The sequence below is a fragment of the Electrona antarctica genome (genome assembly GCF_951216825.1).
Source record: "Electrona antarctica genome assembly, chromosome: 21".
Lineage (NCBI taxonomy): Eukaryota > Metazoa > Chordata > Actinopteri > Myctophiformes > Myctophidae > Electrona > Electrona antarctica.
In genome coordinates, this window is record NC_136802.1 from 8,329,256 (window position 1) to 8,348,610 (window position 19,355).

The following is a 19,355-nucleotide window of genomic DNA, read 5'->3' on the forward strand; positions in this document are numbered from 1 at the left end:
TGATTGATTGATTGAATGAATACTTCGTTTATTAACAGTTTAATGGCCCCAGACGGAGATCACCGTCAAGTTCAAGTTCATGGTCAGTTGCCCGAGACGGAGATTGATAAATAGGACGGAGATGAATGATATCAAAACCGGTCGCATCACTCCACAGCCTAGGAGCGCTTGTTGCCCAATCCTCGGTGTTGCACAACAGTGACACGTCATCGAAAATGTTCCCTGCCTGTTTAGCGGATCAAAAACGAAAATCTTAAAACGTTCATAACTCGCGATCTAAATCATCCCGTCTAATTATGAAAAAAGATCCTGTGTTAGACGGCGCTCCGCGGTCCAGTCGCTAGTCGCGATAGATTTATTCTTACCTCCCGTTGTTGTCGATCGACTCTAGAGTGGTGTGGCTATTGTTAGCTGCTACACAGACATTCACAACAACTTCCGGTCCGTCGGTAAAAGTGGTCCGGGCGCTATAAATGATGGGCACATTTTATTAATGGATTAAATAGGCCCAGGCCCTCAAGGTGTTAACGGTTTGCAAATAAAGTACAGAGGTACAGTGTTTTAACCACATGAGCTGCAACGTGCCTCATAACAGACGGTCGGACATTCAGCAAAAAAAAAAAGAAAATAGGCGAACATTCGGCAAAAATATAGCGGCGAAAATAAAGCTCACAATGCATCGCAGGCAAGCTTTGAGGGGGCCAAGTATATAGAGCACTGCATGGGGGACCCCCGGTCTAATTAACTACAATAGGAACTTGTTTAGGTCTATACATTTTGGGCTATATCTTACACCTTATGCCTAAACTTATTTGCCTTTTTTATCCTTTTTACTATTTTGAAAAACCTTTTAAAATAGTTGAAATCGCCGATCTACAAGCTCACAACGTGTCGATGTAGATCGACACGTCGGTTGAACTATTTTAAAATGTTTTTCAAAAAAAGTAAAAAATGGCAAATAAGTTTAGGGATCTTATTACATGTATTGTGTTGCTGAGAGAGAGAGAGAGAGAGAGAGCGAGAGAGCGAGAGATTGAGAGAGAGAGAGAGAGAGAGAGAGAGAGAAAGAAAAGACAGAAGAAATAGACAAGGTAAAGAGAGAAAGAGAGAAAGACATAATTATTGAAAGATGAAAGGATGGCAGAGGTGGAGAAACATGGAGTGCGAATGGAGTGCATGAATGATTGATCACCTAAGGAAAGTGGAGAGAGAGAGAGAGAAGCAGGGGGTGGAGAGAGGCTGATGAGAACAGAGGGAAGCAGGAATGCAGAGGAGGAGGGGTGAGACTGAGTAGTGAAGGATGGTAGCGCTGACTAGAAGAGTGCACACTGGACACTTTTTACCTGCATGCTTTGTTCAGGACTGGCCATTTTGTGTGCGTGCGTGCGTGCGTGCGTGCGTGCGTGCGTGCGTGCCTGCGTGCGTGCGTGCGTGCGTGCGTGCATTCATATTCTATATAACTATGTTTCCAAAACAATGACGGTTTTTGTATTGGAAAAGTCTAAATATAACAATTTTGAGGTACTATTACTTTACTAGAATATTTCCAATTTTCTATACTTTTACTCCACTACAATTATTTGAAAACTTGAGTTACTATAGTTACTTTGTAGATTTTGATTGATGACATACAGTAACCACTTCAGCCCTATATACATTTCGGCCACGTGAAAATATAGCCGATCTACAAGCTCACAATGGGACATTCTATATAATGAGTAATTTGTACATTCCCACCTTGAATCGCTCAGAGTTACACACTCTGTAATGGTCATGTTTTAATTGGAACGCTCTACAGCAGTGGTTACCAAACTGTTTAATTAGACCTGAGCTCGATTCTACAAAATGTCTTTTAAATCATGTTTCTATATGTCAATGTCAGTAGTTCTCAACCAATTCATGTCAAGGACCCCTAGAATTATCTGTATTTGGCCTGCGACCCCATCTCAAAATATGTAGTTCCTAACCTGACTCCGCCACAAAACGGCCTGGCCAATCAGCAGCAGCTATCCCGCCTCTAGCTGCTGCTGATTGGGCATCAAGTCTGCCTGAGAGTTCCCAGATGGGAGCAGGAGGGGGGAACCCAGTGTACTCTCTGCTGCCCCCCCCCCCCCCCCCCCCCAGAAGCAAAGATTTGAGTTAAAAACGTTCACTCTGTAATAATATATATTCAAAGATTTGTGCCACATTTTCACGATTTAAAAAAAATAGCAGATCTACAAGCATATAGCGTGGCACTCGGTGCCGCGCTATGAGCTTGTAGATCTGCTATTTTTCAATAGCTAAAGTATAACATAAACCAAAACTAGTGAAAATAGTAGATCTACAAGTGCACACAGCATACAGAGTGGAGCGCCTTACACGTCATCCATCGTTCACCCTCTCAGTGAAGGGCAGGCCGCAGTCATGAAAAGCTATTTTGAACCTAATTTTCATATTATTTCCTGTTCCAAATATCCCTCTGTATAGCTGGATTAGACTGAATATTGTGAATATTTCCATGGAAACAAAACTTTAGCTGCCTGCGGGGTGGAAAGGAAAAAAATGCCTTCTGCTATTATCAGCACGTCCCACATCTTGGCCATCGTAGAATTCTCATCGTTGGCACATGAGCTCAGACAGATTTTAACCCATTTAGGACGGGGGAACCCCTTTTGGTGTTTTAAGCATTGCGTTATACTTTAGCTCTTGAAAAATAGCAGATCTACAAGCTCATAGCGTGGCACTTGAAAAATCGTGAAAATGTGGTGCAAATCTTTGAACATATATTGTTTCAGATTGAGCGTTTTTAACTCAAATCTTTGCTTCTGGGGGGGGGGGGGTCCCTGGAACAACATATTTTCAGATGGGGTCGGCGGCCAATTAGATATATTTTTGGGGGTCCTTGACATGAAAATGTTTGAGAACCACTGACATAGAAACATGGGTTTTTTCAGAAAACTGTCAAGATTTAGAAGACATTTGTAGAATCTGGTCTCAGGTCCTTCACATGGAAATGTTTGAGAATGACTGACATAGAAACATGATTTAGAAGACTAAGATTAATTTTGTAGAATCTGGTCTCGGGTCTAAATGTGTTAACCTACATGGGACGACGGTGCCATTTACGAGTGAGTGTCCATGACAACGGCAGTAGTGACGGGCATGCAAAACACACTCCATCACGTCACCCTGAAGACTGCATCACTTTTATCTAATGTAATCCTGGGCTCTACACTCCCTCTGCCAACCAAGGGAGAGCAACGGACTGACCTCTTACTTCCTTCTACGCATGAGGAGTCCAAGCCGCTTCTTTCGGGGGGACCGAACCTGTTTCCATGGTTGGTTGGACGTAGTGCATGGAAGGAACACGTTATTTCAACCAGTTCCTTCCACATTTATGATGAAAACTATATCTATCTATATACATAGCTAATGTTGTCCCCAACACACGGATAAGGGACCCAAAGTCAACAGCTACGTCATGACAACACCGCCATACACCGCCGTCCCACACACTGCCCTCACACGGCAGTGACGTCACAGACTTACCCTCCGCGTCGTTCCAGATCTATCTCCTCATGTCGCGCCGAACGCCGAGACTCAACACCACCCGCGGAACAATGGTCATTGCACTGCCACCAAAGTCGCCTCCCTTCCACACTCACGCCGGCCATGCATTTCTTTACTACAAACATCGGACACAAGCACCCACACCCCCGCACGCACACTCACACACGGGCCACGGAACACTGTTGCCAGGTCTATGAAAACAAGCCGAGAAAAAATGCCATTCAACTACTTACACACACTACAACTCGTTTTGCCATGTTGGCTTTTCCAAGTCAAACAAAAACAATGCATCACCCTCCCGCTATTGCCTTCTTCCCATTTGCGACGCATGGCGCTAGGATGAGAGGGCCAAAGGCCCGCGAAATGCCAGTTATTTATATATGTGCGTGTGTGCACTGTGTAATACACTGTATCTATCTACAGTATCTATCTTAAGTATCTATCTAAGTATCTATCTATACATGGTGCATTTATATAAAGGGTAAATGGTGCATTTATATAGCGCCTTTATCCAAGGCACTTTACATCTATCTATCCATCCATCTATCTGCACTTTGGAAAGCACAACAGCACTTTTATAAAACTGTGCTGGTAATGTTTAAGGATAGCACCATGACACTTTCTTTATCCATAGGCTGTGCGTGGTGTTGGTAACTTTTAACTTTTCTATATGAACTGCATGTCATCATACATACTGGGGCTCTTTTTAAATGTTTGTTCATGTTTTGTTTTTAGTTTTTAGCTTATATGTTTCTTAAATAGGTTCTACGTTTTATGTTGCACTGCCAATAACTGAGGGGAAACGGTATTTCATGTTCTTTATGTAACATGGGAAAATGACAAATAAAGTGATTCTGATCTATCGACACATGTATATAAATGTTGTCTCTGTGACTCTGTCATCCTTCCACGTCTCTTAGACCTGGCTCTGGAGAGGGCCATGTTCAGCTGTGTGCTGCGGCCCCTGAGGGCCCCTCTCAGCCAGGCTCTCAGTGCGCTGCACCACCGCGACGGCTCCACGCAGCGGCTGGCGCAGGGCCTGCTCCGCCACAGAGGAGGAGGAGGAGGGGCCACGGAGGCGACGAGGCTGGGCGTGCAGGGGTCAGCGGGGGTCCCGCTGGACGGCGCCACCGGACGGCGCCAGCAGGTGGAGAGAGCGAGACGGAAGCTGGCGCTGATGCAGCGGACACACTCGCCCGTCGACAAGGTCCTCCTGCTGCTGCAGCTGTGCAAGTGTGTCCACGACGCCATGGGGTCCTCCTCGCCGCACGGTGAGTGGCCATGATAAGCTTAACTCTTAGCCCGCTAGCATTTATTGAAAAATTAGGATCTAATTCACGCCAGCATTTTTCCCAGTCGAGCTCTTATTTTGAAAAGCCACATTTCCAGACGGAAGTAGTACATACAGGCCATTGAAAGAAATGGATTCTTATGGTGCCGATGATCTAAGATGGGCGACGGAGTCTTGTGACAGCAACAGCTAGCTACCAGATGCTAACGTAAGTAGCATTATGGCTTGATCGATCGAATGCACTATAAAAGCGCAATTGCCATTAATCAACGGCAATGCAATGGCGTTAAGCGTAGTATCAAAAAATAGGCTTGAGACTTGAGACTATAGGTACAGCTGATGCTTCTGTTGAAAAAAACTAACGCAACACAGGAACCCCCGCTAGTGTTTTTTGGTCGTCCGACAGTTTACATTTCACGATTTCAGCACTCATGAGTAAATTAATTGAAATAACAGCGTCACGCAAAAGCATCAAAAGCGGGCGGACGGGTCAAGGTTTTCAGCGCAATTATTGCGGGACGTGCGTGGTGGGTCAACACCCCCCCCCCCCCCCCCCCCACACACAGACGCAAATTGACCACTTGCTGAAAGCTGAAATCACTTGGGCAGCGGTGCTGGGTGCACTGCTAGACTTTTATTTGCATAAATGCATATTCACAGAGCCAGAAATATTTTGTCAATGAGGGAGTAAGAGTGGATGTTCTTTTTTTATGCTGTGGTTCTGTACAGTGTAGGAGGTTCAGTAATAATCAGATTTTATTTTTAGTGCACTTAAACAAATCTCAAAGTGCTGCAGGGCAAAAACATTATGCATAACAACACACCAAAAGAAGGGTTAAATATCTTTTTTTTTGAGTGGTGCAAACGACTCCAATAACCAGCTTTGTCTGTGTCTATGCATGTGTGTACCTGTACGTGTGTGTACCTGTACGTGGGACCCAAACAAATTAGCATGGTTACTATGGTCATTGACATTACGTCAGATCACAGCTGATCAGGCTATATAAGACCTTGCACCACTCAGTTCACACGGGTGTGATTTTTTTTTAATCGAGAGGTTGTTGGCGTGTGTTGTAGATTAAATAATCTTCCAAAGATGAAGGATTGACAAAGTTCTTCAGGGTGAAGTATTTATTCAGAAGATTCAGCAGAATAACAGCATACAGAGAGTAAGGAACAAGCCTCCTGGCCTGTTCCGGCAGCCCCTCCTGGGCGCAAGCCTCCCCAACCCTATATTCTCAGACAGTTCTTATAGTCTTGTCTTAGCAGAGATGCTATACTAAATGTTCAAATAAGGATCTGCCCCAAAGATAAGGGCGACACACAAATAGCTACACAAGCACACACACTCGCTGACACAGTGATAGTAAGCATGGAGGAGTCAGGTCAGCTGTTAGATTGGCAGCTGCAGTTGAACCAGAATGAGCATATTGGTGAACAATGAGACTGAATGGAAGGCAGAGAAATACACAATAATGCATATATTTGGCAATCTATTTGGCATTCTAAAATATCCATTACAGTGTATGTGCGTGCGTGGGTGCGCACACGTTTATCCAGAGCTAATCCCGATGCACTGGATCAAAAATCACCGTTGAATGACAAGCACAGGGCCTGATCGGTTGATCGCGTCGGGGCATGATGGCCGACGTGGCGGGCAGCACGCCAGCTGGCAGCACGCCAGCTCCTGCTCTCAAACGGTCACGATTGAATGAATAGTTTATGAATAGTTTATTTCGGTGCTTTACATTTACATGTAAGTTTCATCATTTGCATTTAAGTTTTTTTACAAAGGGGTAGCACCGAAAAGGTCTAGGCTGAAGCCGAGGGTTAATACTTTTAAATAGCTTTTTAAATTTGATAAGTGATGTGCATAGCTTTAGTTCATTATCCAGGCTATTCCACAAGTCAACCCCTATTTTGGATATACATCTACCCTTTGTGTTGGTCCTTGCCCCTTTTTGTTTTAAAACACATGTCCCCCTGAGGTTGTACTGGGATTCTCTCATTTCAAACAGCTCCTGTATGGATAATGGTAGTATTTTTTTATTTATTTTGTACATGACTATTGCAGTGTTTAGGTTGACTATATCTTCGAATTTGAGTGTGTGATTAAAACCAGAGATCTACAGAACCACTGATGGCAGAGTAATGGTGGAGGATGAATTACTCAACTTTCTTTCTGTAAGAATTAAGACTCTGAGCCAGGATGAGATTGTACTATTGGCAACAAACACTTTTGATACCGATGGAATCGAGGCTTCCAAGAAAGTGCTCTTTGATGTTTGCCCTACCACCTCGCAAAGGTGTGTTGCGCACAAAAGGCCAGCATAAAGACGCCAACAATATTAAGCTATGCCTTAAAGTGCTGAATGAATTAGGGGATAATATGTCTGTCTGACTGTAGCCTATTACAATGATATGACTTGGAAACAGATGGCATTGAGTTTGTGGTGTGGAGAGGGCACTTGTTTTACAGATGGGTAAAAGGGCAGGGGCTGAAGCCCCCTTTGAGGTCTATGTGTGCACGTCCATGGCGCTGGGAGGACTTCCTGCCATGGCTGTGCTGTGTGATGGTGGAGTGTAACTTGTCTTTCTCCCATGTATGCAGGACAGGAGCGGAGCTGTGGGGACTTCCTGCCGTGGCTGTGATCGTGGCGTGTAACCTTTCTTTCTCCCATGTATGCAGGACAGGAGAGGAGCTGTGGGGACTTCCTGCCGTGGCTGTGCTGTGATCGTGGAGTGTAACTTCTTTCTCCCATGCAGGACAGGAGAGGAGCTGGGAGGACTTCCTGCCATGGCTGTGCTGTGTGATCGTAGAGTGTAACTTCTTTCTCCCATGCAGGACAGGAGAGGAGCTGTGGGGACTTCCTGCCATGGCTGTGTGTAATGTCTTTCTCCCATGTGTGCAGGACAGGAGCGGAGCTGTGGGGACTTCCTGCCATGGCTGTGCTGTGTGATCGTGGAGTGTAACCGGCCTCACATCCTGCTGGAGGTGGAGTACATGATGGAGCTGCTGGAGCCCTCCTGGCTCTGTGGAGAAGGTACCGGAGCCAGTGTGGTGGAAAGGAACCAATTATCACTCCGATTGCCCCGGGGTTATTTAATCCATTAATCCATAGCGCCCGGCGATTTATAGTAGTGGAGCACTTTTTACAGACGGACCGGATGTTATCCCAGATGTGGCTGTAGCAGCTAAAAGTAGCCAAAACAGGAGGTATCATCCAGTGTCAATTATCTAATGTAATCCTGGGCACTACACTCCCTCTGCCAACCTGGGGAGAGTGACGGACTGACCTCATGCTTCCTTCAATGCATGAGGAGTCCAAGCCGCTTCTTTTCACCTGACAAGGAGGAGTTTCCCTGGCTGGACGTAGTGCGTAGGAAGGAACACGTTATTCCAACCAGTTCCTTTCCCCTCCATCAGGCACCCCGGCTGGCCAGGGGGAGGCAGTTTAGAGACCAGGATTACTGCATGCATTGTGAGGGTAAAGGGGAGAACATGCAAACTCCACACAGAAAGGCCCTTTTGCCAACCCCGCCTCGGGTATGGGCACTGATGACGCGGAGGAGAGAACACGCCCACAGCGCCCACAGCGTCCCCAGCTTTTATTGTCTTACAGCAGGTGTACTTTTCCACCACTCTGTTCTGAAAGCAGTTTCCACTTTCCACATGTACCAATAGAGACGCTAATCTAATCTAAACTAATCTAATTTATTCTAATTAAATCTTGCTTTTGCGTGTGTTTTGAAGACCTTCCTTCCTTGCTGCTGACAGTACTTGGTTTAGACTAGTCATTGGTTAGACCAGTCATTAGTCCTACAACTACAACCTCTCAAACCCTCACCCTAACCCTAACCTCCCACGGGGCAGCACACCTAAACCTAACCTTAACCCATGTCTAACCAATGACTAGTCTAAACTAAATTTCTCCATGGTGTCCTGCAGGCGGCTACTACCTGACCAGTGTGTACGCCAGCCTCTGCTTGCTCCAGAGTACGGAGGGTGAGCAGCAGCAGCCTTCCTCTGGTCGTCTGAACCCAGAGGCCGAGGAGGCGCTTAGGGCGTGGGGCCGCAGGCGAGGCCGGGAGGCCCAGAGCCACAGGGACAACCAGCACAGTCAGGTGACTATAGTAGAACTATACACTGTTAACCCATTTAGGCCTGACGTCGAATTTAAAAAAATGTCTTCAAAATCCTGACAGTTTTCTGAAAAACCTTATGTTTCTGTATCAGTGGTGCTCAATATTTCATGTCAAGGACCCCACAAATTATATGTAATATGTCTCCGCCTCCCATCTGAAAATATGTTGTTCCAGGGACCTCCCCAGAAGGTCTGTAATAATATATTCAAAGATTTGAGGCACATTTTCACGATTTTTCAAAAATAGCAGACCTACAAGCTTTTTCGAGCTTGTAGATCTGCTATTTTCCAATAGCTTTAATGCTTCCAATGCTTTAAAACACCAAAAGGGGTTCCCGCCCAAAATGGGTTAACACACACCTGTGAAAACACCTTCATTCTTCAACGATTCCTCAACTAAGGGGCGATAGTGTGTTTACTCTGCAGGTGCAGAGAGGGGACGTACTCCCTGACTAGAAGCGGTCCATTGATCTTATGAATTTGTTTTTCCCCCTCACACTATCCTCATACTTTTGCTTCCAAAATTAATCTAACTAACCATTTTAGTAATTGGGTCCTCAACATTTGCGCCGAGATTGGCGCTGTGATTGGCTGGATGTCATTGTGCGCTGCGATAGGCCGAGCATCGCCTTGCAGTTGCTCTTAGTCTCTCGACTCGATCAAGGTGTCAGACGGGGCGAATACACAACAATGTGAGTCATGACTCATGACGTCCCCCTCTCCCTCCCCCCAAATAATGTCCCTGCATTGTTTACGTCCTGACAGCGCCACTGGCTGTGTCTCTTTTGAGAGAGAGAGAGAGAGAGAGAGAGAGAGAGAGAGAGAGAGAGGGTAGGGATTGGGTAAGAAGAAAAACAAAACACAAAGTGTTTTTTCTCTTCTTACTAATTATTTGATCGGCCCAAAACATTGTGTTTATTGTTATGATTTGTCACAACAAGAGTTGGCTTTGTCCACGGTGTAAACGTCTTTAAATAAATACTTTTTGAGAAGTATTTTTGGGGAAAATGAATCACGTTCTCACATCACGTTGATTGTTTGTCAGGTTACCATAGTTACTACGACTGACATCATCGATTCTACATTACTTATCTCTATACAGTATATGGAGCTGACCAACCTCGACATTACCAACGCTTCATCACCTGAATCTCCATAAATAACACATTATTATTATTATATAATTATTATTATTATTATTATAAAATGATATGAATGGAGCGGACCAACACTGAGATAGAGATGACGTCACGTCACTCTGACAACTCCAAGATACCCTGATCAGCTCAGCGGAATAGTGTTAAGGAGGACAGACAGCACTCTCATAGTATAAAGCAGATTCCAACCAACGCAGTGAACGCACCCAGGCATCTCCAACTATCTCCACTCCCCAGAATCTACCTTCAAGACCTTCAGATCCAACAACGCTCCCCATGATCTCCAACTGTACTCTCCTCAGCACAGGACACAAGACACTGGACACAGGTCACTGGACACAAGACACAAGACACAGGTCACAGGTCACAGGTCACTGTACACTGGACACTGGGCACTGGGCACTGGGCACAGGTCACTGTACACTGGACACTGGGCACTGGTCACTGGGCACAGGTCACTGGACACAGGTCACTGGTCACTGGGCACAGGACACTGGACACTGGGCACAGGTCACTGGACACAGGTCACTGGACACAAGACACTGGACACAAGACACTGGACACAAGACACTGGACACAAGACACTGGACACAAGACACTGGACACAGGTCACTGGACACATGTCACTGGACACAAGACACTGGGCACAAGACACTGGACACTGGGCACAGGGTACAGGACACTAGACACTGGACAGTGAATATAAGACAAGACCTGGAAGGGAACACCACGTGACGTCACTTCTTGCTTTGCGGTAGATGCAAGATGGCGATGATGCCCATGGTCTCTGCTCCACACTGCACTATTTTTGACTTTCTGCCATCCGTACTTCCTCTGACAACAGCGCCACTGACACACCAAGACCAATGGCGCTAAACAAACTGTTCTTCGGACCGAGACCGACGGGAGCGCGTGTCCAGCTCATACACACCGATCTGGGGGAGCAGCAGCAGCAGGAGGTGGTTCTGGCTGTGGCGTCTGAGCACGCCACACAGGAACCTCTGTCCACGTTCAGAACCCAGGAATCTGACCCAGTCGGACCGAAGGGCTCCGGAAAGACCATGTCCCTCTGTCACGCCGTACACTACTGTTCCTCGCAGGGATGGCTGGTGCTGCACGTACCCGACGCTCACCTCTGGGTGAAGAACTGCAAGGAGCTGCTGCCGTCGTCCTTCAACTCAATCGCGCTTCGACCAGCCGACGGAGGCCTCCTCCTGGCTGCGCAACATCAAAACCACCAACGACCGCTTCCTAAATTGGATTAGTTTCCACCTAGTTTTAGCCTATCGATCGAACTTGGATGTCACCTGCATGTATCGATAAGACTGAGGATAGGTTCTTGGTTGTGATCCCAGATTACTATTTCTATGCATTTGATGTATTACCTAATGTTACACTCAGGCTCTCCCTCAGTCTCTTGAGCAGGCCTCCAACTGTGTTGGTCTTTATCTCAACGAGACGAAAACTGAATACAGAAACGGTTGGATGGCACTTACACCCATCTTCTAATGAGAGCGCAAAATCTGTCTTGGAAGAGCCACCCATCAACTGATCTAATATATGGCAACCTTACCCGTGTTTCTTCACTAGTCCGATCCAGAAGAACACAGTTTGCCGGCCACTGCTACAGAGCTGACAATGAGGTTATATCTTCGCTTCTTCTCTGGAATCCTGCCTCAAAGCAGACCAGAGGTAGAAAACTGTCGTTCCCTGATCCCTGCTAGGGACACATCAGTATCAGCATCAGTAAGCAGGAACTGGGGATGGCAATGAAGGACCGGGAAGTCTGACGTGGCATTGTGACGGTCGAAAAATGATGATGACCTCATGTTTACCCTGCTTACTGTAAATCTCTCTGGAATCTGGATTAAGTCTAAATTGTACATTTGAAATAAGAGGAGATCTCCGATTGGCTGGCTATACACGAAACCAAACTACTATATTTAGGTAAGGCTGTGATGTGTGATGCTGTTCAATATTATAGTAATCACACTTAAAACATAATACTGCCTGCCGTTTCATCCTTTGCGCGCTTATATTCAACAATTTAATATTCATTTTGGAGGATCAGCTTTAGGGGTAATCCACGGATGGGCTCATTGGCTTATAGCACACTGTTAACCACGCGCACGAACACACACACACACACACACACACACACACACACACACACACACGCATACACACACACACACACACAAGCGCACGCCCCCATTTCTGCGCCCTCCTGGCTCTTCCCCGCCGCGCCACTCCTCTGGCCTTCGTTTGGTTCTAATGGCCTGACAGGATGACACATGCCAATGGATGGCATTCTCATCCACAGACAGCAGCTTCTGGTTTTTGTATTGTTTTTTTGGTCCTCTTATTGTCACGTGGTACAAACTCCTCTCCGGTCTTTGTTTGCTGGCTTCAAATAGCCCGATAGAGCTGGCCCGGCAGCCAGATAGAGTCTCTCTCTCTGACACAGGCGGGGATCAGTGTGAGCTAAGTGCTATGGAGGAGTGGGCGGTCAGATAACATGAAATTTATCGAGCCGCATCTACACATCGAGGCAGGCAAACACAATATGCACTCGTTGGACGGTGAGGAGCTGAGTGACTCTGTAAGTTGTTTAAAAAACGCTTTTAGGCAGAATTTTTTGTCCGTGTGTGTGTGTGTGTGTGTGTGTGTGTGTGTGTGTGTGTGTGTGTGTGTGGCACGCGTGTGTATGTGTGCACGCACCTGTTGATAATGAGTGCAGTGGCGGTGGAGGTGTTAGTCGACGATAGATGCTGTAATTGGACAGGTGTGTGTGTAAGTGTGAAGGCGGTAGGTTGTGTGTGTGTGTGTGTGTGTGTGTGTGTGTGTGCGCGTGTGTGTGTGTGTGTGGGAGGGGGGGACTAAGGTAGTGTGGAGGGGAAAGAAGGGACTGTGTTTTTAATGTTTGTATAATGTGTGGAAGGTTGTTTTTTTTCCCCAGCTTGGGGATTTGTGTAATGGTCAGTGTTAATGTGTGCGTGTGTGTGTGTGTGTGTGTGTGTGCGTGCATGTACGAGTTGTGCGGGCGTTTTGTGGGTGGCCAGGCTGTTATGCAACAGCATCATGTTGTGTGTTAGTTTTGTTAAGGCTTAGTGAACGAACGTGGAACGTTTAATTTTCTGCATAACGATATTGGCATTTTTTTTTTTGCATTCTGGTTAGAGATTTATATTTGTATACTTGCAGAGACCATGAAGTTTGTTTTGAAGATCGGGCGCTTATAGGTTCAGTTCAGTTCAGTTCTCGGAATGGTGGACATACAGTTCATACATAGCACACATAATTTCCTTTTTTTTTTTCCCTTTTCTCTCTACTCCTTTTGAGTGTCCGTTGCTCATGTGCTGTCCGATATCCGAAAAAAGGCTAGGGAGAAGCCATAGGCTTGTCGGGCCCTACCCCTGGAGTCCATAGGTTGGAAATGGATTATAGGGAGAAGCCATAGGCTTGTCGGGCCCTACCCCTGGAGTCCATAGGTTGGAAATGGATTTCATGGTTTGACTGACCAGGAGGTCTCTGGTGCTCACGGACGCCCTTGTACTTCCTTTAGGATTTTATCAATTTCCGTTCCTAAAGGTTTCTTGAGATTAACCAATTTTGACCTGAGATCAGATTCTAAAAATGTCTTCTACATCCTGACAGTTTTCTGAAAAAGCTATGTTTATGTCAGTCGTTCTTTGATTTTTCAAAAATAGCAGACCTATAAGCTCGTAGCGCGCCACTCGGTGGCGCGCTATGAGCTTGTAGATCTGCTATTTTTCAATAGCTAAAGCATAACATGATGCTAACACCAAAAGGGGTTAATTTTCATTTCATTTTTTTTTTTGGTTTTATGACCTCAATTACACCCACATGCACAACCTGAACTTCCATCACACAGTGGATTTTCTGTGAATGGGGTTTTCTCTGTGTGTTCTGAAGCCTTTTGAGCTGCAATGAAAACAGGTCAAAAATCCCTCAACAGTGACATCTGCTGGCAAATTGTTATGTCATATATGGGATTTGTGGACTCTTACATCACAGTCCACAGGAAAACCTGAGCACTTGTTTGAGCCAGAAAACCCCGGACCACAGAAAATCTACTGAATGTTAAAAGTTCAGGCTTTTTGGGTGCAATTGAGCTCAGAAAACCTAACCTTTTTTAATGTCACCAGACCATTAACGGTTTTCTCCACATACCAGCTCTGACAGACTGATGAAAACCGGTTCTGGAAACGGTTCCAAACGTAATGGGAACCGACTCGGGTTCCTCAATGTTTGATCTGGTTCCGGATCCCAACCCACAGGGATATAGGTAGCTAATTGAAATGTTATGTTTCTAATCGGGGACTAGTTATACTAACCTGACTCCGCCAGATGGGGCAGCAGAGAGTACAGTACAGAGGCAGCACTGTGTATGCCTTGATCCCGCCTCTAGCTGCCGCTGATTGGCCAGGCCGTTTTGTGGCCGGGCATCAAGTCTGCCTGAGAGTTCCCAGATGGGAGCAGGAGGGGGGAACCCAGTGTACTCTCTGCTGCCCCATCTGGCAGAGTCAGGTTATAGTTATACATACTCTCAGGCAAATGGCAACCTGGTAGAACCGAAAACCAGTAGCAGCAATGGATTCATCTTGAAAGATTTCCTCTGAAGCTGTGTGTGCTGTACAGACATGTTTTGGGGGGTTTTGATCTAAAGCTTGCTGATTGTAGTGTGTGCGTGTGTGCGTGCGTGCGTGCGTGCGTATGCCCCGCCTGCCTCTGATTGGCCTACTGCCCATCTTGCCTGTCCTTTGAGATGCGAGGTTACTCCGTGGTGGGAAATAATACAATAGTACAAGAGAATGGCAACACTCGACAGTAACTAATATTGTTTGTGCCGTTTGACTTGATTGAATAATTGATTGAACACATATGTACTATGGTTTGATTTGGCTGTGTTCTAAATTAAAGTGTTAGTGTTGATTATCGTGTATTAATCTAATTATAGTAAACTAATACTATTATACCAACAAAGATAAAGATCCAGGTATTAATCTAATTATAGTAAACTAATACTATTATACTAAAAAAGATAAAGATCAAGGGAAAGGAGACCTTTTTACAGTACAATAATGTTTCAAGTTTACACATGTATACAAACTAGAATTTCGCGGGCCTTCGGCCCGCTCATCCCAGAGTTGCGTTGCCCCGCGTTGCGATACAGAAGTCCACAGATACAGAAGTGCACAGTGACACGCGTTGTATGCAGCTGTTTTGTGTTGCAGCGCGCGTGTAGTGTTGTTGTTGTTATCCATATATGCGCCTCGGTTCGTCCCGTTTGTTCCACGCCAGGTGTCGACGCAGTCGTTGGCGCAAATTTCTTATTATTTTAACTGTGTATGTAATCGCGGCTAGTAGCGCCCTTTTTTTTTTTTTAGGAGCACGATGAAAAGTTATCAAATAATGTGTTTGAGGGCCCTCCTATATACAGCTTTAGTCCCCACGTCTCAATATTTGCCATTGACAAAGAACAGAGAAATTAGGTCGAAATGCCGCTAAATATGACGTAAATTAAAATGTATTATATATATATTTGTTTGTAATTGAATGTAAATACTTTACTTATAAAAAAACCTGGCAACCCGCACCCCGCGGTCATTTTCCGCTAACCGGAGCGGTGCTCCCTAGCCTGCTGGAGGGGTTCACATCATCCCATGCACCGTCGAGAGGAAAAAGAAGGAAAATAAATGCAGCCTTGAGCCTACCTACCAATGTGGTGTTGTGGAGCTTGATCACCTCCTCCTCCTCCTTTTCTCCCCAAATTGCCAATCCCAATAAATGCAAAAGTTGCCTAGTGTGAATACTTCCACAGCCTAATTACTAAAGGATAAACTATCAGTCTTCTCCGAAATCGGTCAATGTTTGTCAACTCAGCACGTGTTGACAACGCATAGTAAACAGAAGCCGTGTGTGTGTCACACCAAAAGTGGTGACCTATAGAATCCTGTACATAGAAGCATCACGCAATCGTCTCCCTCCCTGTGTGGGTCACGTGGTGGGCTGTGAGCAAATGGGACAGGGAATGTAGTGTTGCCAGGTCCGCGTATTGTAAGCGAGTGGTAGTGTGTGTAAGTAGCGTGTTGAATGGCATTTTTTGTGGCAACAAATTAGGCGGGGGTGTCGGTGCTTGTGGCGTGTTTGTGTTTATTATTGATATTGATATTGTTTGCGAGTGTGGACGGGAGCCGGCTTTAGTGGCAGTGCGATGACAATTTTTACGCGGTTGGTGTTGAGTGTGGCCGTGCGGCGCGACATGAGGAGATAGGGAACGAACGACGCGGAGGGTAAGTGTGTGACGTGTTAGTGTGTTGTTGCAGTGTGTGTTGCAGCGTGTTGCAGCGTGTCAGTGACGTAGTAGCTGGTGACTTTCTTTTCGTTTTGGGGACACCTTTTCAAATGTATAATAGATAAACAGGCCAACGGCATAAACAACAGTAACCTTGTAGCCTTGGTCCCAGGCTTACTTATCTGCGAAAAGAAAACCTTGCGGCAGACTATTATATTCAGCATGTATCTTCCACCTCGGAGGAAACTCTGGTAAGACTGGCACTTAGAGTATATATTAATAGAGACAGCACCGGGAGGAAACCCTGAGGTGAAATGGACATAGTGGCAGAATTTGGTAGTGCAGCTCGAGCCAGAACGGGTCCGTTTATATCATTGCGCACGTTCATGTTATTGGGGCATGACACGTGCACGCTTTGTTTCATAGGTGAATGCGCACACACGGCGCAATGATAGTCAACGGCACAGCGCGTTCACGATTTGGCCCAATCCATCCCAGAATGCACTCTGTTCCTACCCGGAAAGAGGAGTGAAATCGCCTCATGCGCTTTTGAGCAACTTAATGCAAGTGGATGGGAGGAGAAATCCGGTTGGCAGTGTCAGTAGGCCAATCAGAGGCAGGCGGGGCGTTACCATGTCTATGCTCGGACGTAGAAAAGATATACATACGCTGTGCGCGCGTGCATGTGTATGAGAGGACTCTGCATCTCTCTCTCTCCCACCCCTCTTTTGACCTTCCTCCATAAGCCTCTTGACCCCTGTTTGTGCACATGTGTAAAATATGTATTCACGTGTCTCTCCCACTCTCTCTCTCCCACTCTCTCTCTCTCTCTCTGTCTGTTAATACCATGTGTTTTAATGGCTTGAAAGTAAAGATCAGTATTCAGTATGCCTATTGACAAAGGCATCAATATCAAAGATCACGATCACGATTTTGCAACCCAGTTCTTTTTTCACGCAGTGCCAATTATCTAATGTAATCCTGGGCGCTACACTTCCTCTGCCAACCTGGGGGGGGGGGCAGCGGACTGACCTCATGCCTCCTTCTATGTATGAGGAGTCCAAGCTGCTTCTTTTCACCTGACAGGGGGGAATTTCCCTGGCCGCACATAGCGCGTGGAAGGAACACATTATTCCGACCAGTTCCTTTCCCCTCCATCAGGGGGAGGTAGTTTTAGAGACCAGGATTACTGCATGTGAGGGTACATACCCTAGGGGACACGGGGAGAACATGCAAACTCCACAAGAACATGCAAACGGCATGCAAACGCCCTTTCGCCAACCCCACCTCGGGTATGCATGGGCACTGATGACGCGGAGGAGGGAACACGCCCCCAGCGCCCACAGCGCCCCCAGCGGGAATCGAACCCAGAACCTTCTAGCTGTGAGGCGACAGCACTACAGACTGTGCCACCGTGCCCCCATTTTGTTTATGTTCTTGATGTCACAATCGGTCTCCATTTTGAATCTCCAGAGTACAATATTGCCTTTGGTCAAAAGAAAACATCTGTGAGTCTATTGTTATCTCCATCACTCTGACCATCTCTCTCTCTCCATGTATCTCAGTGGTTTTCAACCGGTGGTCTGGGGACCACCAGTGGTGCTGGAAGGGGGTTCCAGGTGGTCCCCAGCTAAATTATGTAGTTGGTAACCAAATGGATCATTAACTCTTGAGAGCGTAAAATGAAACCAAATGGACCCATTTCATTTTACGCTCACAAGAGTTCAATTATTGTTAAACATTTGTATTCATTAATTTACAAGAAGTCTATGCAATTAGAGAATGTAGAAGAATTGTTATTTTGATCAATGTTTGCCTGTTATCTCTCCTAATGGTACCACCAACATCAATACAGCGGACAGTACAGTGGACAAAATCGTATTCATCGACAAGACAACCATTCTATGTTTTGGGTCTGCGAGGCTAAATCAAATGGTGGTTCCATGGCTCAAAGGCCGAATAAATAATGGACCTTGATATGAATGATGGAATATCTGTCAAGACAAGTTGAAGCTGGATGTCCTTGTTTCATATGCTTTTTGTAATATGTGTTTTTAAGATTCTGATTTCTGGTGTATGTGTGTTTTTGTATTATATATTTTTGTACCGTGTGTTTGTCATGTATGTAAAATCATTGCTGTAAATGTTCTTTGTTTGTATACAGGGCGCCATTGAAAAAGAGACCTTGGTCTCAATTGTATTCCCCTGAAATAAAGGTTTCAATCAATGAAACGGGTTGTAAACCACTGATGTATCTGATCAGCATCTCTCTCTCTCTCTCTCTCCCCAGAGGTGCGTTCGGATACTCTTCCAGGACGGCGAGCGCAGCGCGGTGCGCACGTTGCAGTGGCGTGCCGGGGAGAGCAGCACGGAGCTGGCGCAGCTGTGCGCCACCACGTTCGACGTGTCGGACCCCGGGCGCTATGCGCTCTACTGGCGCAGCGGCGGCGAGATGAGGGCCCTGCCGGAGCACGCGCAGCCCCAGGACCTGGCGGGCCACAGCGAGGGAGGCCCCTCGCTCTCCTACCTGCGCCTCGACCACGACTTCAGCAAGATGCGGAGGCTGACGCGAGGCGGAGCCGTGGACCTGAGCGAGTCGGTGTGTGAGGAGTGAGCGGCGGGGAGAGGGGGGGTGGGCGGCGGGCGGGCGGAGGGATGAGGAAGAGGAAGAGGAAGAGGAGGAGCAGGGGAAGCATGGTCGGCCTCTCTCTCTCTCTGTCCCTTTCTTTCCCGGTGATCTTGGTTGCTGTGTTGTGTCTGGTTGGTGTTGGTGGTGGTGGTGGTGGGTGGGTGAGGACTAGGACGTGACACAGCTCTTCTTGAGACCAGGAGTTGGATAATCTCACATCATGGTTAACAATTCCCTTAAAAAAGGACTATAGTCTCTCAAG

At 46.4% G+C, this 19,355-nt stretch overlaps 1 protein-coding gene across 1 annotated transcript in view; it reads left to right on the plus strand.

Annotated features, from left to right (window-relative positions):
* The window catches only part of rin1b (Ras and Rab interactor 1b), a gene marked incomplete at its 3' end in the record, with an annotated part of 74,783 nt that extends 55,705 nt beyond the window's left edge, over positions 1–19,078 (plus strand). The window contains exons 9-12 of the mRNA XM_079490637.1: positions 4,473–4,823; positions 7,756–7,887; positions 8,793–8,968; positions 18,755–19,078. Of these exons, the coding sequence (XP_079346763.1) occupies positions 4,473–4,823; positions 7,756–7,887; positions 8,793–8,968; positions 18,755–19,078 (983 nt within the window). The remainder of the gene's footprint in view (positions 1–4,472; positions 4,824–7,755; positions 7,888–8,792; positions 8,969–18,754) is intronic.
* Between the last annotated feature and the right edge of the window lie 277 nt (positions 19,079–19,355).